General features: G+C 42.2%; 1 protein-coding gene across 3 annotated transcripts in view; it reads left to right on the top strand.

The window, feature by feature from the left end:
- Positions 1 to 525: 525 nt before the first annotated feature.
- ZFAND6 (zinc finger AN1-type containing 6) overlaps positions 526 to 27,425 on the top strand; it is a 36,298-nt gene continuing 9,398 nt past the window's right edge. Inside the window, exons 1-3 of one of the 3 annotated variants that reach the window (XM_056499814.1) lie at positions 526 to 626; positions 25,338 to 25,507; positions 26,595 to 26,706. In XM_056499814.1, the coding sequence (XP_056355789.1) occupies positions 25,357 to 25,507; positions 26,595 to 26,706 (263 nt within the window). In that variant the 5' untranslated portion in view covers positions 526 to 626; positions 25,338 to 25,356. Of the gene's footprint in view, positions 627 to 7,356; positions 7,525 to 25,337; positions 25,508 to 26,594; positions 26,707 to 27,425 lie in introns of those variants that run through there. The other 2 variants (XM_056499813.1, XM_056499812.1) reach the window with 2 other exon arrangements.

Genomic DNA, 27,425 nt, shown 5'->3' with positions numbered 1-27,425 from the left:
GTGCGGACAGCATATTAAAAAAAAAGTAAATATATCCATATATATCGGGCGTGAGGTGGAAATGGTGTGCATGTAAAGAAGCTGTAGTGGATTGTCTCAGAGCCCTACAGGAGAAAAAACACGAGCAAGCAGGTGACACTATAGATAAGACTCCAAGCCCACCGCTGCCTTCCCACAGGGCACAGAGGCGAGGGGGCTCTGAGGGACTGAGCCCTGCTAGGAGAGACCTTCCCCTTCACGGACCTGAAGGGCAGAGGGCGCGCATCCACGGCTATTTCACAGCAAAATGAATTTATCTGCGGGGCAGGAGGGCGGGCGCCGCCGCCCCAGCCCGCTCGCCCTCCCGCCGCCGCCGCGCTCGCCTCAGGTCACCCCTGCGGGCGGGGGGGCGCGGGGCGGGCGCTGTCCCTTTAAATAGCATTCGGTGGTTCACGTCGCCGCCGTCGCCGTGTAATAATTACTCGCGGGCCGTAGCGCCGCCTCCCGCTCCCCGCGGCCTCCCTTCCTGGGCTCCGCCAATCAGCGCCCGCCCGCGTCACTCTGAGGGCAACGAAACACGGAGAAAGGGGAAAAAAAAGTTTGGTGAGGAGCGAGCGGGGCCGGCGGGCGCGGCGGGCCCGGCGCAGGTGAGGGAGCGCGGCGGGGCCGGGGCGGCCGGGCCGGGGCTGTGACCGCGGCCCCGCACCGCCGCGGGGCGGGGGAACGGCGGCCGCCCGCCCACCGGCCCCGGGGAGCGGCGGAGGGGCTGTGGGGAGGGTCCCCCGTTCGCACCCCCGACCCCGCACGTAGCAGGCGAGGGGCTGCGGGGCGACGGCGGGCGCGGGGCCCGCGGCTTTTTCTCTGCCTTTTTTGGTGGTTCCGTCCTCCTCTCCCCACCCCCGGCGGGCGGCTGCGTGCGCAGGAGCCATCCCGGGGCAGAGGTGTTTGTACTCGTGTCCTTGGGTGGAAGGGAGAGGCAGAGGCGGCCCGCCGCCAGCGCTGGGCCCGGCCCCGCGCCCTCCGCACGGAGCGCGGCGTTCGGAGCGGCCCGAGCCGGCGGCGCTGCCCTGCCGGCCCCAGCGCTGCCCGCCCGGCCGGGCCCGCTGCCCCTCGGGTGAGCCCGGCGCCGTGGCTTTGGCTGCTGTGGGGACAGGCGTGCGCTTGGTGTTGTACCGCTCTTCGGTTGTTGTACTTCGGCGTTTTGCTTTATGAGAAGTTATTGTTGTTGTTTTGGTGCTCGCCCAGGAGCCCTGTGAGATTTAACCCAACTTGCCTCCTAGGCTTTGCCAAAAGCCTGGAGTGATAGATAAGGGGTGTGAACATCCACTCGTGTTTCCACAGGATGTTAGGATTGGGTAACCTTAGAAAATTATAAGGGCAGTTACCTTACTGCTAATAACGACAGCAGCAACAACGAAAATACAGAAGCTTCCACCATTTGTGCTGGTGTAATGTGGAGGCATGCAGCAAAACCATGGTAGTTACTTCACCCCCTGCATGGATTGACTTCAAGTGCACCGTTGTGTTCTGAAGTCCATTCCCGAGTGTTTGTCCAGGCTTGTCCTATAATAGGTGTCATTGCATAAGAGTTACAGGGAGCAAAGAGCGTGCCGAGTTTCTTTCACTCTTCTAAGGTTCTGTGCTCACATCTTAACTATGCCAAACTCTACACTGAAAAGAGAATGGCACAGCTTGGTAAGCTGCCCTGTGAACTTCAGTGGAAAAAAAAAAAAAAAGAAGTAATTATTCTCTTCTTCCTCCTACTTACAGTAAATGTTTTTGTTTGTCTTGTGTCTTCTTAAATAATTTTTTGCACAGAGTGCTAATCCTCTTCTGAGCTGTGGATGATGGTAAGTCAACAACTGAGGAAGTAAATATGTCAACTCCTTCCTTTGTCTCTTTCTTGTCTGTCTTCTAACTATTACAGCTTTACTCTGAGTTTTATCTGATCTGTTTTTGTAGTGCTGTTCTTTACTATAACCTAACTTACAGCAAGGGGACTGGCTCTTTTCTGATCTATCTTGTATATGTTCAGGCCAAAATAAATGTATAATTGGAGGATTTTTGTTCCTTATGGTACTGAATAGTAAAGTCTCTAACGTGTCAGTGACATAATTCCTTGGGTTTATTACTTTGCAGATAGAGAAGAAGATAATCTTCACTACTGGAAAAACTGTCTTGTGTATATATTTCATAAAATACCTGTTAAAATGTTTTTCTTAAAAACCTGTGAATCATGTTAAATTTATTTTAATCTGTTACTATTTAGCTTCTTGACTAATCATGAATTTATGGCAAAAATTACCAGCATTGTATGTGACATAGTATACTTACAGGAGTGTGATTGAAGAATGTATATTTGCATTTCAACTTCTCGTTACTTCATGGTCTCAGATGGCACATTCAAAACCTTACACAAATAGCTTGAAAGAGATAGTGGCAAGTTATCAGAGAGAGTAGCATTAACACAAACTACTGAAAAGTTGCTATGGTTACAGATAAAGGTAATCCCTGTTTCTGTGAAAGTGTGTAGTTTTGTAACAGCTATATTAATCAGTCTGATTTCTGAGAAAATTGGAAGTGTACAAACTTTTGCCTCCATTTCTTGGCAATTAATTGCTGTGCAGCTTTTTTTTTCTTTAATACTGATTGGGCTGTGACTTGCATTCAAGATACATCATTTGACCTACAAAGATTGTTATAGATTACATATAAATGCACTTGGACTATGATGAATTAAATGGAAACTGTAGTATACTTAGTTTTGCTCCACCCAAGAGATACCTGATATCAAGGAAGTATCTTCTAAAATGTCTAGGTCCTTTTTCAAGAACTTTGGCTGAAGCAAGTGGTGTAGCCTTCTGTCACCAAAGACCTTGGCTGTGCAGCTGTACAGGATACAATTCCATGTTCTGATTTGAAAAAAAAAAAAAAACCACACAAAAAAATCACCCACCCCCCCAAAAATCCCAACAACCACTCCAAAGCAAAGCAATATGGCACCTGCTGACAGATTGAGACCTGTTAGGAATATCTAGCTTTAGGCCAGGGGGCCACAGGGCAGGGACAAATGATTCTGTTAAGGGCTTATTCCCTGTACAGAAAGAATTGGGATTTAACATGCTGGAACTTCAATAATATCTCAAGTCAGCCAAGCTTTGGGTGGTTTGAGATAGCTGCTAAAACATCCAGGGGAATGTGTCTGTCTGGTGTGTCTGTACTGCTGTCCAGACAGCTCAGCAGAGCTCTCTGTATTTACCACGTGCACCCCTTTGTTGTTTCCAGATCTGATTATTGCAGTGCAGTAGTTCATCTGGGATTGAAAGCAGCAAGAGGAATCTCAGAAGTTCGAGATTACTGAAATCTCATCAGTCTGGTATGTTCTCTTCAAACTCCTGGAATAGCAAGCTGAATTCTTTGTATGTGAGGGCCTCCTTAGTTACAGCTGAGGATAAGTTTCCTGCTAGGTTTCTAGGATCTTGGCTTTTCATCAGCAATTTCATTCTCGGGAAGTAATGTGCTACTAAGAATTATGGACTGTGTATTGTTGGGCTTCTGTTGAAGGTTGTTTTTGGTAGTGGTGTTTGAAGCAGGACAATGAACCCAAGCTCTGGGGACCTTCAGTCAACATACACTCTGAACTTGTTTTCATCTTCCTTATCCAGCCTGGAAAGTGCAGGTAATTTTGCAGACTTTCAAAATAAAGTCAGGCTGGAAAGGAGATACTGCTAGCAGACTTTGCAGAGACTGCACACTAATGTATTGAAGAATGCATAATATGTAAAGGAATGTTTGTTTCTTCATGTAGGGATTTTTTTTCCCCACTGCTTCTATATAGACATGGCCCTCATGAAATAATGTGGTTTTTTAGGTTTGATAAAAAAAACTTAATAATCTTGTCTCAGTCATTTCTCAAATGCCAAAGTTGTGAAATTACTATGCTAATATAATCCAAAAATTAATATATTTTCAGAAATACACAGCAGGATTGAGAACTATTGTTTATAAACAGGGTTACAGCATCTGAGGGTGTGAAAGGCATGGGAAGTTAAGTATTACTTTGAAAGCTGTCTCTAGTAATAACAAAAGCTAAAAGTCTGAACTATAATAATAATAAAAAATTCAGCACGTGCTGTAGTGCAGGCATCATTGACAAGCACAGGGTAAAGTCCTTTTCTCCAATGCCACTTCAGTGTGTGTATGCAGCAGATCAGTTTCTTTACTACTTATTAACATGTACAGAATCCAGGAGGTGTAATGGATTCAGGACTGAAAACTTGAAAAACCAGGTGCAGAATAGTGAAGAAAGCTCTTGTGATCACACTGATCTGCTGGGACCTGGACATTGAGTAACCGTCTCTTCATCTAATCCCTGAACAGCCATCACATGTAGCTTTTGATCACTACTATTCTTGTCTCTGTTTGAACTGGTGACTTAGAGGTGGAAGGCTCTGTTCCTGATCTCTTGGGCTGTCAGGTCTCCCAAACTTGCTGTCTTCTGCATGTGTGAGATTACAGAACAAATGGCCTTTTAGCTGTTCCATGATTACTGTAGTCAAATGAGAGTCAGGTGCTCTCTTAGTGTCCAAGTGCAAAATTGGGTGGCAGCAAGCTGATTTTTTTTTTTTTTTAACACTGCTGTTAAAGCTTCCCTGCTTAGTGTTCTTGCAGCTGCAATCTGCTATTTTCATTTTTTCTGCATTGCTACAGATATTGTAAGAGCAACAAAGGCTTAACTTGAGCCTGAGTTAATGTGCCTGTGTCATTTTTCCAGAATGTATGTGTGTTTAGAGAGAAAATAGATGGCTTTTTGCTGAAACTTAGACTGAAAATTAGGCTTTTAAATCTAGTTTTACTACATTTTCTTCAGCATGGGATAATGACTTGAGTAGCAATTTTTAAATGCAATTTTTAACCCAAGATTTAGGTACAGATGTGATTTCTAGTCCAGTAACCTAGGGTCAGCCATGAATCTAGTTTGGATACCCTACTTCACAGACAATGTGGGGATCTTCAGTTTTATGAGGATAGCAAATTACTCTTGGAGCTTTCTTATTAGGGTAGTAATGATGTGTGTGTGTGTGTTTTGGTTTTAAATGAGATGGGTAAGCAAAGCTGGGAGGCCAGTGCTGGGCAGAGGAGAGTTTGCTTTGCCATCCCTTCTGCTCTGAGTCGGCCAAACTTCTGCCAACTCAGAGACTCAAGGCAGGTGGAAGGGGCTGATTAGCACCAGAGCTGGTTTCTGGAGTTGGCCAGACTGCAGGGCATGTGGGGGGAAGAGGTGGGGAGGAAAAGGGATGGAACATCTCCCCTGTAGTGATAAGAGTTGCTAGTTGCCTGTGTGACAGAAGCACGAGCTGGAGTGTGGGATGTTTGATGATAAAAATTATTTTTCATTGCCATTACAAGGGGGTGAGACTGCTGTGGTAGCAAATAGAGCTGGAGACTTTCAGAGTAGTGTATTTGGTTTGGGTTTTTTTCCTCTCTTCTTTTTAAAGTACCCCAACAACAGCATTGACTATGGGGTTGTCATGTCTTCTAGCAGTTGGCAGTTTGGTTGATATGATTTGTGACTTGTGCTGCTGTTTTTATGGGCCTAAAGTTAATGTGCTCCAAATTGAAGCTTTCCAAGATTGGTTACTGAGATACTTGAGTTACACTTTACTGTCCTGTTTTGTTTGCATGAACTGTGTTCTTGGTTTTGATTGCTTAGATAAGGGTTGGTCAAAAAAGTGTCATGCAAGTATGAGTTATCCTCAGGGGACCCCAGATCAGCTTCCAGCAGTGCTGGCTCTCGCAGGGCACTGAATTCAGATGCAAGGATTAAGGTCTGGTTCTTCTTGTTTATATTTTAGGTGTGGTGGGGGAAGTTATGTGGATATTACTAATTCTGTTCTTGTAGTGTTTCATATATATCAACTTAAAACCAATTGCTGCTTTTTTTTTTTTTTTTTTTTTTGTACTTGGATTTGTGGCAGGATAGGTTGCTTTAAAATAGGTAACACAAAATGTGCTATTTCATCATTTTAGCAGAAGTAAATGTCCTTCCTGAAGGTGTTTTTTATGCTCTTTTTGGTGTATCAAAGCTCAAGGGAGCACTTAGCTGTAAATATTTTCCTGATGTTGCATGGTATTTGCAGTAAAGCAGTGTGCTGGACTGCCTTGGACTTTATTAATCTGTATTAGGGAAGTTAAAACTTCCCTGTTTTGTGGTAATGGGTGAAGTAAGAGAAGGCAGGCAGCTCCAGCACTGGCAGAGGAAAGGTGACAAGAACCAGAAACAAGTTTTTCCTCTCTGCCTTTCCACACGACAAAAACAACCCAAATGTGCTTGTGCTGACAAGTGCTTTATCTTCCTCTAGCTTGATATTTTTAGTCGTTTTACACTAAGCACGTGAGAATATTTTACGTAAGGCAACCTTGCTACCCGGGTTAAGTCTTGTGTAACTATGATGATACTTGTGTGTGCAGGAGGGAACACTGACTGTGTTCTGGCTCTTCCCTGTGTTGCTTGTTAGGAATGGGGCAAGGTTCGTCTTGAACCAGGTGTCCTATCAACACTTGTGAAATATTTGTTAAGCCTTGTTTTGTTTTTATGTATCTTTTTCACTGGATAGATACGTAGGGAACCACATCTGCGTTTGCACGAAGGAAAAATAACCCCTTTTGAGCCAAAAGGCAGGTTTTTATGTAGTGCTGAGAGCTGTGCCGTGAGAAACGCTGTTGTCATAACGTGACCAGGATCTTGCAAATTTGTTCAGTCAAGTGAAGCCTGAATAAGCACAAAAAGTTTCTGGCAGAAGCCGTGGTACCTTGTGGGATGGAGACAGTCACTTCCTGCGGAGCTCCTGCTGACTCATGCTTTAAATGGGTGGAAGTCGTTGGAACCGGCGACCCGATGTATTTTTAGCCAGGGTTACTAATTTATATAGTGTGCTCGGCCTCCCAGGGTAACTCCAGTCACCCTTAAAGCGCGGATGGGCTCCAAACCCACAGCTAATTTTATCCCTTAAGTGGAGCAAGCGGCAGTTGTGTAATTGCCGCGGGAGAAGCGTTCCCAGCCCGCTCGGGTGTTATCGTCTCTTCCACCCCCGAGCCCCCGTCCGGGATCGAGGTGCCGGGAGGGGTGTGCGCCCCGCGGGGAGCGGGGTCCGTTCCCCGGGCATCATTCCCGGGGTGCGCCCGCCCGCGGCTCGCGTTTGTGACGGCTGGAGCGCGGCACGGCCCCTTTAAGAGCGCGCGCCCGGGGTGCCCGAGCCCGCCCAGCCTAACCTGCTAGCGAGGAAAAGTTCTTTACGTGACGGACACGCCGCTCCTCCAATCAGCGGGCGCGGCCCGGCCGGCGGGGCGGGCCTTCGCCACCTCGGCCAATAGGAGCGCGAGGGCGGGCCCGTGCCCAGGGTAGGTTGCGCCGAAGTGCAGCTCCAAGTGAAGTTAATCTGGGGTGAAGCGAACAGAAAATTGTGGAGATCGTGTTGGTAGGAATTTTGCCCTTCTAATCGCGTCGTGTGGCGTCGTTCCGCCCTCCGGGGCAGTGGAGTTCATGTGCGTGGGGCTTTCCTTCGTCGTTTCGCTCTCTAATGATGGCAGGATATTAACATTTATGCAGGGAAGCAGAACAAAAGGGCTCTTTAGACAGGAAATAAGGTGCTGAGAGGCTCAAACTTGACCGAGTTTCTTTTGTCATCTCTCGGCTTGCACCGGGTGCTCTGGTGTGGAAGAATCGAGCGGTTCCACATTATCTTACGGAGAAATGTTAATTCTAAAATAGCGAGGATAATGCTGCTGTTTTGGAGTTACACAATGTTACAGGAAGAGAGCTCGATTTTAACTCTAACTTCCCTGATTCTGATGAGATTGGAGGTAACTAATTATGACAGCTGCTGTGGGATTATTCAGTGATAGCGTTTGCTCCAAGTCATTTGTCTTAAATTGTCCTTTGTTGTATCACTGAAGGCTGCTGTGCTGTTGTCTGTGTGTTTGTTCTTGATGAGAAGAATGTCTCGCAGGTCTTTAGCATTTAGAACAAAGATATGTAAAAACTATGTAAAACAAGGCAATTTTTTTCTCAATTTTAATCAGTTTTGTAGGGTGTCTGGGTCTGTAAGAGCTCTGATTACAAACACAGGCAGGAAAAATTAAGTGTTATTGCTCTGTGTTGCAGCTATTGCCCTTTCAGCCAAGGGGGGAAAAAATGGGGGGAGCATTTTTTTTTGCCTTTGGAATTGTCTGAATCTCTTTGGAAACCTGTATTGCCTAATGGTAGCAGGTGTTTTATTTGAGGGAAGACTATTTTCAGTTTCTGCACCAGTTATATCATATATGGTATTTTTAGTGACACTTTGTGCATCTGAAAGGGCTTCGGGAACAGGAAAAGTATGAAGTGCCATGGGTGGCATGGGATAGGGTGAGAGGGAGGAGAGCAGGAAGTGGTAAGGCAGGAAACAGGAGGGTTCTAATGAGAATGAAGACTTTCTTTTAATTGTCACCCTTTCTGCATTAGATGAGGCCACATACAGAGCAAGGCTTTCAGATTGGGAAATCTGTTTTCTTACTTCCCTAAATATTTCCTGTTTTTATAAAATCCCTTGCGTTGATACATAGCTGCTCCTGGGAATTGGAAAGAAATACTCATGTCCCTGATACTTGTTGAGTCTCAGAAGTTTGATGGGTTTTGTTTGATTAGTCATGGTGATAGAAGAAAGGATGTGAAAAATTGAGCAATAGTCTTTCAAATGATCATGGAAAGCAATACCTTAGACCTTTGCTGAATGTAAACAAGTTTTATTTTGAAAGTATACCTCATTCTTTCAATTTTACAATGAGCCATTCTGTTTCCTCCCAAAATGCTAGATATAGATTGTTTTATGTATATATCAGTGTCTTGCCATGGGCCAGTGGCTTATAGGTCTGAATTACTGTTTTCCTCTTGCTGTCTTTATCTGTTTATGCGTTTTTTAAATGTCCTGTTTGTATTTAAACCCTGAAAATACTATTTTAGAATGGACAATGACTATATATGTTCTTTTAGCTGAGAGCTGGGATGGGTTTCCTCTACTGGGTTTAAGATCAGGATATGTAAGTGTTTAAATACCTGGATATTAATTTCTTAGCTGCCATGTGATGCTAGGCCTAAGACTAAGTGTCTAGATCAGATGTATGAGGTGGGGGCAAGAGGAATACTAGATTTAGCTGTAATTTCTCCAAACTTATAATTATGTGTATTAGAACTGCTGAAACTGAAGGAAGACAACTCAAGTATTTGTATGCTGTTAAACGTTACATTCAGCCAAAAACTGGTTTCTCTTAGAACAAGATAAAAGCCAAATACATGAAGCAACTTGTTCCTGTTGCTTGATCACTGAGCAGCCATGTTTTTTGGGTCCCCTCTGGCCCCCAACTTAGTTAGGAAAGGAGTATTACCTGGGACCAGTTTTGCTGATTTATTCAACACAGGAGTGAAATGCTCAACTCTCTCGCCACATGTATACAGTTCTAATGCAGGCTGTTTGTAGAAAGCAAATCTGCCCTAAAGGGTAAACATACCACTTTGCTGGCACAGCTGTACAACTTCTGTATTCAGGCTACAGCAAATGTTTCTTGCCTGCATTCAAAGCCGTTGCTGGCAGGACCCGTGTTGTCCCCGCACGACGATTGGTTGTTCCAGCATTTCTTGTTCATAAAACCTTCTCCTGCACATGCTCCATCTGCAGATCTTAAACACTGTGAATGTGTTGTGTGCTGTGGGATTTATGTGTCTGCTGCTTGTGCCAGGATGGAATGTACATCTCTGATGTGAATAAGGGATTCTTAAAATCCGCTGTAACCCTGTGTACAAAATGCAGGACTGAATTTTATCTCCCCTCTTTGAGACAAAGGACATCTGTGCCTTACAGTCCACTGGCTGCTGGTGGCACTGCCCAGTGTGTGCTGGGTGGCCCAGCATGAGCTGGGAAGGTGACCCTGCACTCTGGTTCTGTCCAGTGCTGCTTGGAGCAGGCTGTGTGCCTGCCATGGGCTGATCTCTGTAAAATACTCCTCAGCTTAAGGAAGGGCTGGTGTTCACCCTGAAACCAGGAATGTGACTTTGCATCGCCCTGCCTGTTGGGCCCTCTGTGCCACCCTTGGGGCCTCCTGCACACTCCCAGCAGAGTGGGTTCTGTGAGCACTGCAGGCAGAGTCAACTGGGCTGGCTCAAATTGTTCTGAACTAGTGACTGGAGCCAACCCAACTGGCTCTTTTCCCCTTCTCTTCCTCCCCCTGTTTCCCAAGTGGTTTAGGGATCATTTCTGCTAATTGCCCTGTGCCCAAGGCAGGAGGGAGGGGGAAGAAGAATAATGTCATCCTAGATTGTGTCAGGGGTACTAAGAAAGGGACACCTGGCCCTGGTTTTAGCTGTGAGGTTTGAATTCTAGCTGGTTTTGTTGTAGTTTCTAGGAAAGGGGTGAACTGAAGAGGTGTGATCAGCACAGGGTGCTGTTGCAGGGCAGATTGGTGCCTTGGACCTGCCCTTTCCTGCAGATACAAGGGATCCTCAGGAGATAGTTGTGTGTGTCCCTGCGGTATGGAGCTGGCTCTGGGTGGGGCAGATCATCTGCCCAGTGATGTTTACACTGTAATAAGGTTTTGTGAAAATAAGCAGTTAATTACACATGACCTACAAAGGAATAAAAATAGTTGGGATATGTTCTTGTTTTAAAATCCATTTAACAGAGGCATGAAACATGTTTGGGATTTTTAAACCTGCTTCTTTTTTTTTTTTTTTTTCTTACCTTTAGTATCAGGAACATTAAGTCTTTCTTCCCTGTTCTCGTTGGATTTCTCAGATGTGTCATAAGCTTCTCAGCCCTTAATTGAAGGGGTGGGGTGATATATTTTTAACAGATCCCTTCTTCTAAGTGTGTTTATAGGGCTTTTGAGCTAAACAGAGATTAGCTAAAACAAAGCTTTGACAGTGCAAAAACCCTTTCTCCTCAATCATGTTGGGGTTTTGTGCTCATTCTCCAGTTATTGAAAGGAACAGAGGGGCTTTTTTTAATTTGAGAAGAAACTTTTTTGGCTATTAAATTATCTTTAAGAGAGAAACTGAGTTAAATCCTAACCTGATCCATCTTCTGCTCCATTTAGATCAACTTAAGACAGTATTTTGAGTATTATTTATAAAAATGAACACACTCGTTTGAGTATTTCCTAAAAATAGCTCCTTTTTAAGCAGCAGTTCTATTAAACCCACAGTTCTTCCTTTAACTTAATGCCTCAGCAGTCTTGCAAGAGCTCAGCCTGTCTCTGTGCTGAAGACCACCCCTGCTCAGCTGTTCTGCCCTGCCAGGATGTATTTGTGTCACAGGACTCTAACCTTCAGGATATGGTATTTGTCAGTCTGAAACGTAATAATCCTGTATCTGGAGAACTAAACTATAAACAGTGTGGCTGGCTTGGCCCTGGCAGCCACCCCAGCAGTTTAACTAGCCCAGGGTTTAAGACAGCACTGCACCAGTGTGTCCTGTAATTGATGATGCTAATGCATCTTTACCTGTGTGAAGGATTAGGGAGACAAATATAAACTTAATAATCAGATGGGAATGGGAGCTTAAGAGAGGTGTTTCTGAGCTTGTGAGGTGTTTTGGGCTTGTTGAAACATCTTGCATTGCATGAGTTTTTAAAGCAAGGCCTGAAGTCTTCACCCTTAGTTTGAACAAAGCAGGAGACTGGATGATTTTCACGTGTGTCCTGTGGAATATAATTGTGGTGATGAAAGCAGAATATTGCATGAGGAATGCAGGTATTTTCCACTTAAGGTTTAAAATTGTGTTTGTGGTGAGAGAACCACTGATTCTTCAGGCAAAAATGTAGCATTTTGTACCTAAGTTGGTAGTAACTTAGGTACAAATGCATAGTATAGAAGGCTGTCTCTAATTTAGATTGCCAGAAGAAAACAGTCAATGAGTTGTTGATCATGCCAGTTTCAAGGATGGAGTGGCAGGGGAGATATGAAGCTGCAAAGTAGGATAAAATTGTTTCTCTACTATCCCCTGTATGAATTTAATATATTGATAGAATCAAGTTCTTAATGCAATGCAGTGTTGTCATGTACCAGAGTGTTTTCTATGCAACAGGATGACCTTGCATTGGGATCTGGATTATTATCAAGGTAGGGGCAAAAGAAGAGGTTCTGAGTGTTAAACTGAAAGGTTTGGAGGTTGCTCTCCTTGCCCAGTTCCTTCAGAATCAGGTAAGATGCTTATCAGGTAGCTTTAGTTGCTGATACAGGTGAGTTTTCTGAGTTTCACCAGGCTTCTCATATTGGGATTATGCTATCCGAATATCATGCTAGTATGACATGCTGTTGGATATTGGTGTCAAGTCCTTAAGTGATTTTTCAGTATCAATTAGAATTAGTTACCAAACAAATGTTCTCCAGGTGAAAGATGACAAGAAAAGTATTTATTTTAGTGTTTTATAATACCAAAATATTTGATTACTAGCGTGCAAAGAAAGAGGAAAAAATTTGTGGCAACATGGAAGAACTTACCTGTAATGCCTTTTAGGGAAGAGACTTTAGAATTGTTTTGAGTATCAGCATATTTTCATGGGGTTTGTTTAAAGTATCCTGGGAGAGGAGGAAGGCAGCATTCGTAACAATAGGTCAAGGTAAGTGTATTATTATTAGTTACATAACAAACAAATTGCCAGCTGTGTGACAAACCATGCAGGGGCCAGGACTAGTGCTGAGATAAAGGAGTGTTTGATTTGTTTAGAATGGTCTGGCAGTTGGGCATGACTTTGCCTTCTTAACAAGTCCAGTCAAACTTCATGCTTTGAGTGCATTTAAAAGTGATTTAAAACTTCTGTGCATGGCAGTGGAATAATTTACATTAATTTTTTCTTCCATTATAACAACAGAAATATCAAATTTTACACGCTGGTCACTTGTTGATGTTGTTGTCCTGCATTTGCTTTTCTCTTACTTGGTGTCTGTGAAACTTTTGGCCTTTGCCTCTGGTCTCTCTTTCTGCAGAAATTGGCTTGTTATTCTGCTAAGTCATAATGTGACTGTGACCTATGATCTTAAGTTTATACCTAGTCATTCTGTATATAAATAAATCCCTGATTAGTTGCTACCTACTTATCCTTCTGTCTTCAACCTCAGATCCCACACTACACAATCAGAATGCTTGGAACATCAGTCTTCTCTGAATAATATCTGTGTCCTTGTTGCAGCTCTGACACCTTAATTTCTTAGACTTTTTTTCAAGGCCTGAAATGAAGAATTTATTGCAACTTTTTTTGTGTGGCCTTTAAAGTTCAGCCTGGTGAACTTACAGGGGGTGGCATGTGCAGTGCAAAATGTGCATTGCAGTGTTGCTGGGTTTCCTTGAGCACCATCACATTTTACAATGGGACAGTTGGTTTTTGAAATCCAGGGTTATGTCTTTAAATTAATTTTGCTTTAAGTGTAAGGGATGCAGATATTCTTCAACAGTTGTGGGGATTTTTGCCTTCACAAAAGAGGTTTGATACAGAAGGGATTTCTGGGAGACAGAGTAAGGGCACTGGACTTTTTTTTGTGGGATCAGCCTAGCTGAAGCTGCTGTGCCTGTGACTGCATCCTTAGGCCAAGCTAAATGCCTTTTTCTTGCTGATAAACCTGTTTGTGACCCAGTACCATAATAAAAAGGAAAATTGGTTTTTTTTCCATTGTTTCCTGATAGAAGCCCTGTTGGCCATAGTTTGTGAATGCAAGGGAATGAGCATCATAGAAAGCCACACATTGTTGACAGTTGAAGCTCAATATCCTGTGAGCAGATATTCCCCCCCACCCCCTTCCTCTTTATCCATTCTGAAGTGTGATACTGGCTTTAATACGCCAAGCAAAATAGTTGACGATCTGGCCTCCATTTTTCTATGTTTGTCTACTTTTCCTTTAGATTGTGAACTTTTTTTTTTTCTAGAAAGTGCTATTACTTTGGCATGTGTCAGTCTGTTCTCTGGCAGAATACAATCACTATGGCAAGAGGATAAAAAGAGAAATCAGATCTACTTAAGGAGTTACTGTTCAAAATGCTTCTAAAAATGTACATTTTTGTTTATGTCGCTTGAGGAAAAAGGGGAAATCCCATGGCACTACTTAACACCTTGGCCTTTTTGGTTTTAAGTCCTTCCTGTAAAGCCATTTAGGACTTTATTTTTCTATGTAGAATTGTAGAAAAAAAATCTCTGTGCAAAGGTAGCATAGTAATAAGTGGGGAGACAGTGGCATCCAGCCATGCTATTTTTAGGTGATTTTGTTCTTAACTTGCTGATCTAAGTGTTCTGGACAGTGAGTGGGGGAGACATTGTACTAGAAATGTGTACTCACATAGTGGAATCTTGTCTGAAAACAGAATGAATAGCAGCCTTGGTTATCAGGAGGGCAGGTCACAGAGTTGTAACTGGAGTATTTGTAGGTTAAAAGGATGCCCTAGTGATTAAAGCACAGTGTTTGCAATGCAGACTCTTACTCGAGAGCTGTCAGCTCTGGCTTTCTCCTCAGCTGAGAAACTGAAATATGTGCAGTCTGTTCTGTATGGGCTTAGGGAAGAAGTGTAAAAAACTATTTTCTGTTCCGTGACGGCAGTGGGGGAAGAAATGCCAGTTGTCCTCAATCAAGTTGCTTCCAGTATTTTTTTAAGCTTTTCTTACGCAGTGACCTCTCCATCTGAGCGAGTGGTGTACTTTGGAAACCTTCAGAAAGTAGAGTGTCTCATTGCAAATTTCTGATAATTTCCTAGCCCCTTATCTATTAACTTGATGCTTAGATAGTTAAAGCTGACACAAGGCAACTCTCGCTAATTCTCACTCTGACCTCCTGGTGATGGGTGCCTTTTTTCTTGACTTAAGCTGTAAGTGAGGCTATGCCTTAAATTTCATTGTTACTGACTTTGTAAGCTCACCTTCGTCCTGCACTGTTACTTTTGATTCTTCTGGCACAGAGCTGCACCATAGACCAGATAAGAGACAACCCAAGCTTTTGAAGAATGAAGTTTCAGGGTAGATCAGTTGCTGTCCCAGCAATGCTGTGACAGAGGTATCTGAAGCCCCTAATTACCTGTATCACGAAATCATTGCATTAAGTTACATATTAACAGATATTGAATGCATGTGTATAGGTTGCAGTTGGATGTTTACACGTTCCATTGTTTCAGGCAGTGTAAAGTGACAGCTAAGAGGGAACTAAGAGAAGATGCAAAGCTTCAGAGTGACCAGTTGGTCTATTCATGTCTTCAGTGAAACTTGACAATGTATTGAAGTGATGGATAAATTCCAGTTGTCCAGCATGGCAGCTGCCATACCTGTGTAGTATTTTCCTATGCTTTGTGCAGGGGATAAGTTTTAGTATGTAGGCATCTACATAGTACATGTAATTTGTTTGGGATCCTGTAAGCTGGTTTTCCCAGTGGTTGAAATACTAATGAAGGGATAAAAAAGGCAGCAACCCCCCCCAAAATAGCATTGAGGTTGAAACAAAGTAATACCTTTGAGTCCCTTGACTAAATTTAAGTGTATTGCAGGAGATGAGGAATGCAGCTTTGGCACAGGGAACATTATACTTACACCTCTTCTGCTGAAAACTTGTCCTTACATAACCTCTTTCTTTGGTCAGGCTTTAGCTTTAGGTTGAGTTCCCCATCAAACCACTGTTAAGGGTATTGTATAATTTTGCACGCTTAAATTAGACAGAGTGCATAATTCTAAATAGAACTACACATCATGCATGATAATCACAGTGTTCTTGGAAGTTAAGCTGAATTCAAGATGCCCTAGCCAGAAATGATGATTATTTTATTTATTAACACATAGGAACCCCGATATTAAGGCAGGAGCTCCCTTAGCATTAAGCCCATGTAGAGCTGTGGCATTATAAGCTAATTAAAATTCTACATAGTGCTGTTTATGAAAACAAATTATAATGTGTTTTGTGCTTACTGTCAGTTCTCAGCAACAGGTGCTTTGTTAACAAGAAGCTGTCTATTTTGGGAACTCGTGTTAAAGCGGCTTTTATCTCTTCTGGGTTTGATATGCTTAAAATAAGTGAAACTTATGCTGTATTGAGAGAAGATTACTTATTCACTGAAGCTCAAAAGAAGCGATTACTGAATCTATACCTATTCTTTCATTAATTATGAGGGTAATCTTGTAAGTGTTTGAATCCTTCTTACAGATTATTTCTCATCAGTGTGTAATGTCAAACCTGTTTTTAAAATACAGCATCAAAGATAGTGTATGGTGTTGCTCTCCTGCATCCCTTTTGGCCTGGTATTCTAAAGGAATTGAGAGAATTCTAGAATGTCCTGATTCTATTTTTATACAACCTCTGATTTCTGAAATGGCCAGCTTCAACATCTGATATCAGAGAAGGCAGAATGCAACCCTGTGTGTTCTGTTTCAGAGTAGTTTTCTTACCTTTTGTAGAGTATTTTAGAGAAGGTATTTCTGTAATCTGACAGATTTCAAGTAAACTTTAAGTTTATGGGGCTGTGAGGAGCAACTCAAGGATTACTGCAGCACCTGAATGCCAAAATACAGGTATGAGATGGCACAAACTAAAGAGGAAAGAAAAGGGCTTCTCAAGGAGTATCTGTATCTATGTGGCTTGACATGAGCTCAGCCACAAATGATGGAAACTGTGAGCTGATGTAGCCAACTGCTGATGAGCAATTACTGACATGGTTTGATTTTTCTGATGGGTGTAACTTCTGAGTTTTTATTCCTCTTGGGCAGAGATGCCAGGGCAGAGCAAGCACTCTGTAGAAGGGTGCTCTTTTAAAAGTAGCTGCATGTTGTGTCACAAGTGTAACTTCATGTAAGATTTCTGTCTCAATCTTGTCTCAGAGATAGCCATCTTCCAAAAATGGGCCTGCTCAGCTGGTCTGCCTTAAATCTTGAGCTGAGGGTCTAAATTCAACTTCATATTTGGGGGAGGGCACTCTTCTCTGGGCTCTGTATGGACATATAGTGCTTTGTGTAGGACAGTGTGACCACTGGGGTGGCTGGCCAGTGTCCTCTCTGTGTTCCTTGCATATCCCTCTTGAACTTCTCCCACCATGCCTCCTCTCCCAGGGATGCTGGATCAAAACCAGCTTCCTGAAACACATCTTCCCTTGTGTTCACTTTTCTTTGTCTGTAACTCACTTAGAAATTGTTTTTGCTATGTTCTGAACAAGTATAGTTACTGTGTTGCTTTCAGTGCTTTTAATGTTTAACTAGTTATCTTTATTGAAGGTCCCTGTCGTGGCTCTGTAAACAAGTCTGTCTAGCTCCAAGGGTTATTTGCTGGTTTTTTCTTCTGAGCCCAAGAAGTGAGTTTTGTTGTGTGTCTGGGTTTTGTTGTTTTTACTTGCATTCAGGTTGACGTCTCCAAAAAGGCAGCTTTGTCAGCTTAGATTTTTCTGATAGTCTTCACTGGAGAGACAGAAACTTAGAACATGCTGGTGGTGTCTCTTTCAGAAAAAGTGTTTTTGTGTTGCTCTGGACTGGAGTTTGCTGGATGAACTGGGGGTGCCTACAAATGTATTGTGCTATTGGAAAATAGGAGGCTTTTAAGTGTTCTAAGTCAGAGGAAAAAATGGTGTTTCTTTGAATCTCAGAAAGTTTGGATGCTGTCATATGCAAGGGTCTAATTCTAGTGGTTCTGCAGTGTTAGTTTAGAACAACTAGGAAGTCCCAATGTACAGGCTTAAATGTACTAACAGTGATAATCCTTGGCATCCTGATTTGTATTTAGCTGCTTTAGACTCAAATTGAAATGCATGATAAATAGGAGTGTTGAAGGCTTTATACAGAGTGCTGCACTTAATCTTTTAGGTGTCTTAGCAGATGCTCCATAAAGTAGTGGTCATTCCTGCAAAACCCCAGCATCCCACCAGTAGCTCTGTGTTCTACAATTCCAAAGCAAGTCTTTTGTCTGTACTCTGCCTCTTTGAAATTCAAAATAAAATATGCTTCTTCCTGCTAGATAATGAAATGTACCTCTTACATTGCTTGTTAATTATTGGGGGTTTTTTTAGAATTAATCTTCAGTAGGGTAATGAAGTTCATGGAATTGGCCCTTTATTTGGTGTGGCTATACTAGAAAGTTTGGGAATTAAATATGAAAAATTTGCTTATACTTGCTTTTATTTGTAGACTTTAAGTGGTCACTGCAAGTAATTAGATGCTTTTGCATGAGGTGAATGAGAGTCTGAGGTACCACTTTTACAGAAGTTAATCTTTGGCTCTGGTAATCCATGCCTTGCAAAGGTTAAGCGTGGTCACAAGTAGTAATTACAGTTTCAAAGTAACATCTATTAATAGTGTATGTAGACAAGCATGGAAAGCTGAGTCCCTCTTATCAGTGATCTCCTTGATAGCAGTATAGAATCTGTGCATCTTTGTTCTTGCTTAGCAAGAGTGGAGGGGTTGTAGTGAAATGTCCTCTTGTTTCTCATGTAACCTTGAGTACAAGAGCAGTCAGCTGTACTTAGCAGCACACACGCTTTAACACTGGAGGCTTTGTCTACACCAGGTGTTCCTGGGTTTATGATATTCTGGCTCAGTTTAGTTATAAAATTTGCTAATGTTCTGTCCCTTCCTGAGATCTGAACTGTCTCTTTTCTGTCCATCTGCCACTTCTGAGTTTGCGCTTTCTCTAATGTGTGTGTAAGTTTTCCATTAGTGTGATTCTTTCAGAGTCTTTCTGACATCTTGAATCTGAGATGTAGCTTTCTTAAGAGTCCAAATTTTATTTATATTTTAATTTTGTATGGAAGGATTTAAACTTGTTAACTGCTAAAAATTGGAAGTGAGGAAAAGACATCTCTAACTCTTTTACATCTTTTTGTAAAGTTTCTGCTAGGAGTGTCTAGTATAAGTACTTGATTTTAGTCTAAATTAAGTCTGTGCATGAAACAAAAATAAAAAGCTGTTCAACAGGAATAGACAGGAACATGGTAGATATTAAATGACTTGTCAGGTGAGTTAAAAGAACATCTTATGTAAGTCTTTGGTCACTAGCATGAGTATTTTGTTTTTGTTATGAAGTCATATAAATTCTACTTCAAATTGCAATTTAAAACTGTAGTTTGTTTAAGCAGGAGGAAAACTAGAGGCTCAGTGGAATGAGTGGAAAGCTTTAAAATATATGGATTCTCTCAGTGCTGAGGAAGTTGGAGCTCCTGTGTTTTGAAAAATGCAGCAGCTGTGTGTTCTGCTGCTACAGGAACAAAGAGGTCGCTGCCCTTACAGATCTGCTTGCATAGCTGGTCCTTAACCATATTCACTTTTTTTAACTCAAAGCATTCTGATGAAACTGGGTCAGAGTGTAACTACACATGTAGCTGTGCTGGCAAATGTGAACCAGCTGCAGTGCTTTAGCTAGGGTGAGCTGTAAGATGAAATGACATGTCTGACTGCAACCAGCAAGCTGGGCTGAGCTGTAGTGACTGAGGCCCCTATTCAAATCTGCCAGTTCTTCTTGGCTCCATAGCAAGTTGCTGGGACATGATAATGCCTTAAAGCAGCTACAAATGACTGCTCAGTGAATGTAAATTGGAGCCTTTTGGGAGGCAGCAGTGGAGTAAAAAAACCAGGACTGTTCTGTAACTTGCTATTAATTTGTGAGTATAGTGCTTTATAACCCTGAGTAGTGTCCTTCCAGGAGGACATCTGAGCAGTAAATTCCAGTATGAACCAGTGTCCTCGATCACAGCCGGTGCTTTGGGAACTTCTGCAGCAAGATTCAACAGAACTTTGCTTTTGGACTTTTATTTGCCCTTTATTTTGATAAGCCTGTAGAGAAATGCATTTCCTATTTATTGATTCTTCTACCAGCATGCCTTTTCATATGGTGGTACAGGTGGTATTGGGTATCTGTGCCAGTACGTGCTACAAAGTGTGGAGTGTATCTTTGTGTGCCTAGCTTTGTGTATTATTTGTGCCTGAAATGAAGCTTTGTATGTTTAAGCAGCACACTTTACCACTTCTGCAGTTTCTTCCTTGCTTCATTAGCACAAAGAGAAAATGACCATTGGTATTTGTGCTACTTTAGTCAGTGCTGAACTGCTTCATTATAAAGGTGATTATGACAGAGGAGGGAATATTTTAATTATTTGTTAAAATTGGATTTATCATTTGAAGTGAGTGTCAGGTAAAACTGTCAGTGTGCTGATTTTGTCAGTGAAGAGTAGCTCTCTGTGTTCTGCTTTCTCTCTGAGCAGCAGTTTTGGAGCTGGCATCAGAACGATTCAAACTGTGTGTGCTGTGCTGCTGAGGCACAATGCTGTTTGGGTGGTCTCAGCATTAGCTTTTGGGAGGGATCCTTCCCATACCAGTCACAGATTTTAGGAGTGCTTGCAGAACACAAGACTACTGCAGGATGCAAGGATCTGCTTGTTTTCCTTACCACAACTTGAAGTATAAGGATAACTGGTATTCAAGAGACCTTTTCATTTGGGGAAGACAGATGAAGAGAAAGCTGGCTTCTGTGCCAGACTTTTTTTTTTCTTGTCTAGAAAGGGGGGGTGGGGGGGGTTGTGTGTGAAAGAGATTATTCTTAAACCTTGTGTGTTTAATCCTGCTAAATGCTGCTCTCTCTCTGATCTTACTGATTAACATTTGAAGCCTATAAAGCTAGGGTATCAGTTATTTGAAACTAGTGACATATAAACATTTTAATTAAAAGGAAAAAAAGAAAGGGGGATGAGGAGGAAGACCAGGATCACAGTGCCTGCTCTATGGGGAAGAGATGTCCACAAGTATTTTGTTACTTGCTTTACAGAGCATTGGAAGATGTGTCTCTTTCTCCAGAGAACTTGATGTCCAGAAGATTTGCTCTGCTTTAGTGTTTCTGCAGCTTCAACTCTATGTGTTTTATAGGCATGTTGTTGCTTGGTACAGAGATGAATTTACTCTGAGGATGTGACATTGTGAGGGAGGAAAGGTAGAACCTGTAGCAGCAGCAGTAAGAGTGCATTATTAAATTAATGAAGCTGTGTATTACAGGAGTAACAGGAACAGGTAGACTGAAAGCACCTTATTTGTAGGAAAAGGAGGACTTAGCCTGCAGAGCTGTGTGCTGCCATGCTTCTAGTAGCAAAAAATATCTTTAAGAAACCAGTTAGAGGAAATTTCAGCTGAAGTTTAGTAATTTTTAGCTAATACAGAAGGAGGGTGTTTATTCCATACTCTTCAATGAAGTAGGTGTTCTGGGGTTGCACTGAGAGTAGTTTAAGGCTCTGGCACTTCCCTCTCAGCTGTTTCTTCTCATTAGTGCTGGTTATAACTGGTTATACAACTATACTGTAAAGCAAAGCAGGGAATGTGCTTGAAATATTGTAAAGAGCTCTGTTTTGGGTTTTTTTCTTAAGATAAATCAATTCTTCATTCAGAATAACCTTCAGAATTCATAGCATTACCCTATGAGTGCTGTGCAGGCACAGCTCTGGGGGAACGGGCAGAGGCCAGAGGCATTTCCAGGAGCTTGACAAGCTCCACGTTTATTTTGTGACACCTCAGACTGAGGAGGACATGCATGTAGTCATGTTGATCCCAAGACTTTGTTGTCGCTTCAGCTATGAAGCTGCTTCAAGTGTCATACTGAAGCCAAGCTAGAGGAGACCTTATTTGAAATTATGGATAGTGTATGCACTTGGGTTTTATTTTACAGAAGGCTTCATGCTCTGCAAGGGCTTGCTGCCCCTAAAAAGGGTTGTCCTATTTTTAGCCATGTCGCTTCCTGTGCAGTGTATGTGATTTCTCTGGAGATGATCTTCTATCAGATCAGCAAGCTCTCCATTGCAGCAGAACAAATATTTGTGTTGTTTCCACGAAATGGCTGAGCTGATGTGGCTGCAGGCAGGGATGGGGTGCAGCAGTGGCTGGAGCTGTGGGAGCAAACATCCCATAAAGCAATAGAGGTGGGCAGTCACTGCTGATGTTTGGGCTCGGCAATACTGGGAGTCTTCCTGCGTGAGGCAGTTTTGAAACAAAAATCAGCTAAGCTGAGCCAAGAAAGGGGCTGATGGGAGGTCCTTCCCTCCCCAAAAACACCTGTCAGGTGATGTTTGCTGTGCTGGGGCAGAGTCTGGCTGCTCTGCTGGTGGCTGTGCTGGCCCGAGGAGCCCAGCGCTGTCATCCGGCCCCTGCCCTCCCAAGGGACGAGTGTGCACAGGAGAGGCACAGACCAAGTGCAGGGCAGGAACTGCCTGGACTTGAGTCTCTCTCCTTCTGTTTTCAGTGCCTGCTTTTGGCTAGTGGCTCTCTTAATTTCTTTAAGCCTGCTCTGCTGCTGGAACAGGCATTTCCACATGTGTCTGCAGCTAGACCCTCTCTGTGCCCAAATAGCACACGTCTGACAAATGAGCTCAGAAACCAATCTGTGTTGAAACTAATTGGCAGAAGGTGGAGTGGTTGACTTTTTTTAAAGTTTGATCATTTCCTTGTTTCGTTTTGGTGCATGTGAGCACCAAAGGGAGGGCTAAGCATGGGAGAGCTTATTATACTGGTTTGGCATTCTGTGGCTTTAGGGCTCAAATAGATGAGTTCAACCATCCCAGGAGCTTACGGGCTGCTAAAACATATGTTGTCCCTTCTGGTCACATGTCTTCCCTCACATCAGTTCCGGAGGCTCTCCTGTGTTGAACTTTGTTTGTGTTTTTTGCACGTGAACTGGTTGAGCTCACTGAACTGTCAGAAAACTTTGTGTTGGTGATGGTCCTTTCTTTTCCTGGTGGGTTTTTTTGGTAGCTCACAGCAGTAGTTGTGTGGGTGAGGGGGATTGTACCCAATTGTCTCCTTTGTACCCAACAAGTTGTTGTCTTGGTGCAAGCTCTCCTTTGACTTCATAACATTGCATCAGGTTGATCCTATCTCTTATTCATTGTATTTCTTGAATATTAGCAACCAATGAAAGATCTTCCGCTTCCTGTGGCCCTTATTAAAACTCTTCAGAAGAATCCCTGGCACTTCCCCTTGGAGATTGAAGTGTTCTGGAGCCTCATGCCAGTGGCTTGTGCTTTGACTGGTGACAGGATCCACTGGTTAATGAGCTTGGGAACTGGCTTAGCTGGAACTCAGGCCAGCTTTTCTTGTTTTTCGTCTGGGCATCTTTGGGCACCTTTCACAGTTTGTTTATTGAATTGAAGTAGAACTTTTTTTTTTACATCCATGTTAGAGATTGTTATTCCATGTTTGTGATTAGCACCTGGTCCCTTCAGCAATGTTGTATTGGGGAATGTTAGTGGTGCAGTTATTGAGTTCTGTGTGTTGCTTGAAGCTAATATTGAACAAAATCTGGTAGTGTAGGGTTCTTTAATATGCTGCTGCCTGAAGTTAAAAGGATTAATATTTGTATTGTGACATTGAATCTCTATTAGCTCTTGAAATATTCAGTTGAAAGTGTTTTTAATTAGTCTTTCAATCTTAAAACATTCTGTGCCAAAAATTATTTGCGTAAGGTTTCAGCTTTAAATTGGTTCTGGTTACCAAAGCACAGCAAACTCATATTCATTTGCGTTCCCCTGAAATGGCTTCTCTGAAATGTTGGGCCCAGTATAAGAACTAAATTCCACATGCACTACTTGCAGTTTCATTCTGAAAGGCTGTCTGGAGAAAAGCAGGAATGAAAGTGCTCTTTCAGCTACAAGTACAGTACTTCAGCAAAAATCAAATTTAGCTGTCGTGTGAGGTCAATGGGGGCTTTGTATGTTGAAAGCAAGTGCTTCTCTGTTGGGGTGGGGGAGTGTAGTCAACAGCTGAAATAAGCTTAATTGCAGGTTGAAACTGAAAAAGATGGTATCAGATTTTGGTTGTCTTCCTGCCTGTACATCTTCCTTGTCTTGTATCTTGTATCGTTCCTCATCCGTAGAGTACCTTATTGCTGAGAGCAGACTTGACTTGTTTGTGTTGCTGTTGGCTTTGCAACCCAGAGGTTTGCGCTTGGTATCAATTTCATATGTTTTGGGGAAATAAAAACAAAATGGAGTGGATGGGGGTATGAGAGGAGATGAGGGGATTTCTCTGGAAACGAAATCATGGGAAAGTTGTTTGTGTTTGGCTTCAAATACATCTTATGTGAAAGGAAATCTTTTTTACTGTGGTACTTCTTACTGTGCATTAATTTAGTTTTATAACATTGCAATTGGTGAACTATTCAAGTATCTTGAAGCCCCTTTCCATCTGGATTTTTTTCTTTTTGTTTGGAATGTATACTGATGCTACTTGCAAGATTGTTTTGGGTTTTTTTTCAGTAATATTGCTTATCTTTGGCTTGACTTGCAAGAATTAAAATCACGTATGCTTCAGCTTACTTTGTAATCAGGGAATGGTATACCTAAATTGATCTCAAATTAAATATAAATAATTGATACCTTGATATACATAGTTTCTTAATGAGAAGCTGTTTTTTCTTTCAAGTTTGGTAAAAAACGTGCAATTCTATATTTATGGGGGAAATGGAAAATTAATTTTCCATCTCATGAAATGACATGTCAAAAATGAGTTGCAAATTAGACCACTTGATAATAGGAGCCTCAGAACACTGATGGAAATGGTCATTTGTTGTAATTTTCTTGTAATATCTTGCAAGTATCTGTAAACTTGATTAATACCAGCTGGGGAAAAAAAAAAATAGTTTTTATGAAAACCAAAGTTAAGGATGTTAAGTCATGTGGCAACTCATATATCATATATCTCTTGTATCTCTTCTCATTTTTATTATATTTTCACACAGAATTTATAAGTAGGAGGTTATGTTTACGTGGTCTAATATCTTTGACTGTAAGGGTGATTTTCTCTTAGTGTGTGAAAAATCATAATACGGGTTTTGTGGTAAGCAGTTGTTGTATTTCACTAATGACACAGTGACTAAACAGTGACATGTGAATTCATGTGACTGTTGTTAATTATAATTACTGTGCAGCAGGTAATTGAGCAGTGGACATGGACAAGGTACCATGCTTGTCTCTTATTTTACAGTTCTTGTGCAGAGTGTGAGATGTTCAGGTTTCAGCATAAGTGTCCTCCTCCCCTACTCCCCTTACCTCACTGCCAGAAGCAGTAATTCTTCCAATATTTGCTAAAATTACTTTTTTTTGTGGGGCATACATTAAAAATAAATTGGTGGGGCTGGTAGGGTGGGTCATGGAAAGCCTACATATCACTGTATGTTTATTATTGGGCAGACTTTATAGTCTTTTTGGGAAAGGGCACAGAGTTACCCACAAGGCATTTTTTCTGGATGGTCTTTTTGCTGAGCTATAGGAAATTGCAGATTTTCAAATGTCAGCTGTAAAAGAAGAGTTTTCTCAGGCCTCTAAATACTGGGTTGTGTGTATCAATTTCAGGTTTATAGAAGAAGGGAGGATGGCTCAAGAAACTAACCGCAGCCAAGTGCCTATGCTTTGTTCCACTGGCTGCGGATTTTACGGGAATCCTCGCACAAATGGCATGTGTTCAGTGTGCTACAAAGAGCACCTTCAAAGGCAGAACAGCAATGGTAGAATTAGCCCACCTGGTAAGTAACCCCAACATGTGTGTGTGAACAGCTCAGCCTGACCCAGCAGGCAGCAGCTTCGTGGCCATGTCCAGATACTGATTGTTGGAGCGTTAGTGCAAACCGTTTCATTCCAGCATCTTCCCTCATGGAATGAGCTTGGATTGAATGCTCATAATGGAGTTGTGTTGCCACTAATCTGCTCAGAAGTAGCCTCTCACTAATACCTTTTGTATTCATTTGAATGTTTCTGATTTGAAATTATAAAAATGCAGAAAAAACACTACACCAACATATTTTGCTGAAATTACTGACAGAGGTAGGATTGAGCTTGGGGAATGTTTTTGAAAAGCATTTTAAGTACAGGTATTTTATCACTGTGGCCTCATGCTGAAGGATTAAATTGTAAACACTTGCTGGTGATGCCTTTTCCTTTTGAAGGCCTTCTGGGGCTTTTGTGGACATCTTCCCATAACTGCCCCTGAAGGCCTTCAAATAAAGATCTGCTCTCATATTGCCTGTTTACTAAAATTATCTTGAGTTTAATTTCCAGGTTGGGAAAAGGCAACAATAGTTTCTCCTTAACTTCACATACTTTCTGTTCTTTTTGGCCCAGTGCACTGTGCAGTGTTGCCTTCCCTTCAACCTAGCCTTTTAAACTGAAGCAATAGCTTCTACTGAAATCTGGAGATCTGGGTTCTGCACCTTCAAAATGCATCTGGAGTTGGCATTGACATGTTATACTGGTGTTCTCACAGATCCATCTTGGTTTTTTAAACAAAACACCAGCTTCTCATGTCAGAGTACAGCAGTGTATGCTGAGAAGGCTTCTTGTAGATGCTTTAATTAGCAAAAAATAGTAACTGTTTTAAAACTCCGGCTTCAAAATTTTCTGCAGTGTAAGTTCTGGAGGCCTGGGGCTGGAAAGAGATCAAAATATGGCCAAACATAATTACTTTTTTGTAGAATTACATTTCATTATGGTGTAGGCAGAGATTCAATTACTTTCCTGGCTGGTGTCATAGGGGTCAAAGAGTAAATGCAATGTGTAACTTTTGTAATCCCAGGAAGCAGCGTAACACATTTTCCCTGGGTGTGTGTCTTGCAGCAGCCTCTGTCAGTAGTATCACCGAGTCCTTACCGGTCCAGTGCACAGAGGGCAGTGCCCAGGAAACTCAGTCCACTTTAGATTCTACATCGACTCCATCTATGCAGCCAAGGTAAGGTGCTTCAATCTGCTCTGTGTCTTTACAGAGAAATCTGTGTCAAAATGATTCAATGAAGTATGCTGATCCTGCATAATTAAATGCTGGAATTTAGGATTAGGAGAAGGTGTAGGATTTCAGTGCTAACTTTAAAGCATGGGATCTCAGGGTGAATGCTAGCAGATCTCTGTGCTTCATCTGGCATTCAGATGGAAATTTGTCCTTAGAATTTAGCCTCAAATAGAAGTTGTCAGCTTCTGTTCTACGGAGATTTGTCTGGCTGCTCTTCTGCTTCCACAACTTGCAGTACATTTACCAAAGGAGAACTCTGTTCATCCTAGAAATTTGAGGATTTTGTAAAATGGCAGGGAGCTGTTTACTAGAGCTCTCATAAATAAATGTATGATAATGTGTTAGCAAGCCAGTTGCTTTGCAAGGAGTGGAGAGTACTGGAACAGGGTAAAGACACAGCTCTTGGTACAAGTTGTGCAACTGAACTGATCTCATATTAAACAAGTAATTTCCATCTGGATTATTCAAGGATACATAATGTCCTCTTGTAAATCACTCAGACTTACTAAGTGCTCTCCATTTGTAAAAGCTAAATATTTGTTTATATTTAGTGGCTCTATTTCAGTTTAGAATGACACAACCAACAGCAACTTAAGTGCTTTGGAAATTTTTTTGAGTGAAAAGTGTTAGTGTGTTACATACTATGGTTGCTAAACTTGCAG

This window comes from Oenanthe melanoleuca, chromosome 10 (assembly GCF_029582105.1).
Source record: "Oenanthe melanoleuca isolate GR-GAL-2019-014 chromosome 10, OMel1.0, whole genome shotgun sequence".
Taxonomy (NCBI): Eukaryota; Metazoa; Chordata; class Aves; order Passeriformes; family Muscicapidae; genus Oenanthe; species Oenanthe melanoleuca.
This window is presented reverse-complemented; position numbering and strand designations above follow the sequence as displayed.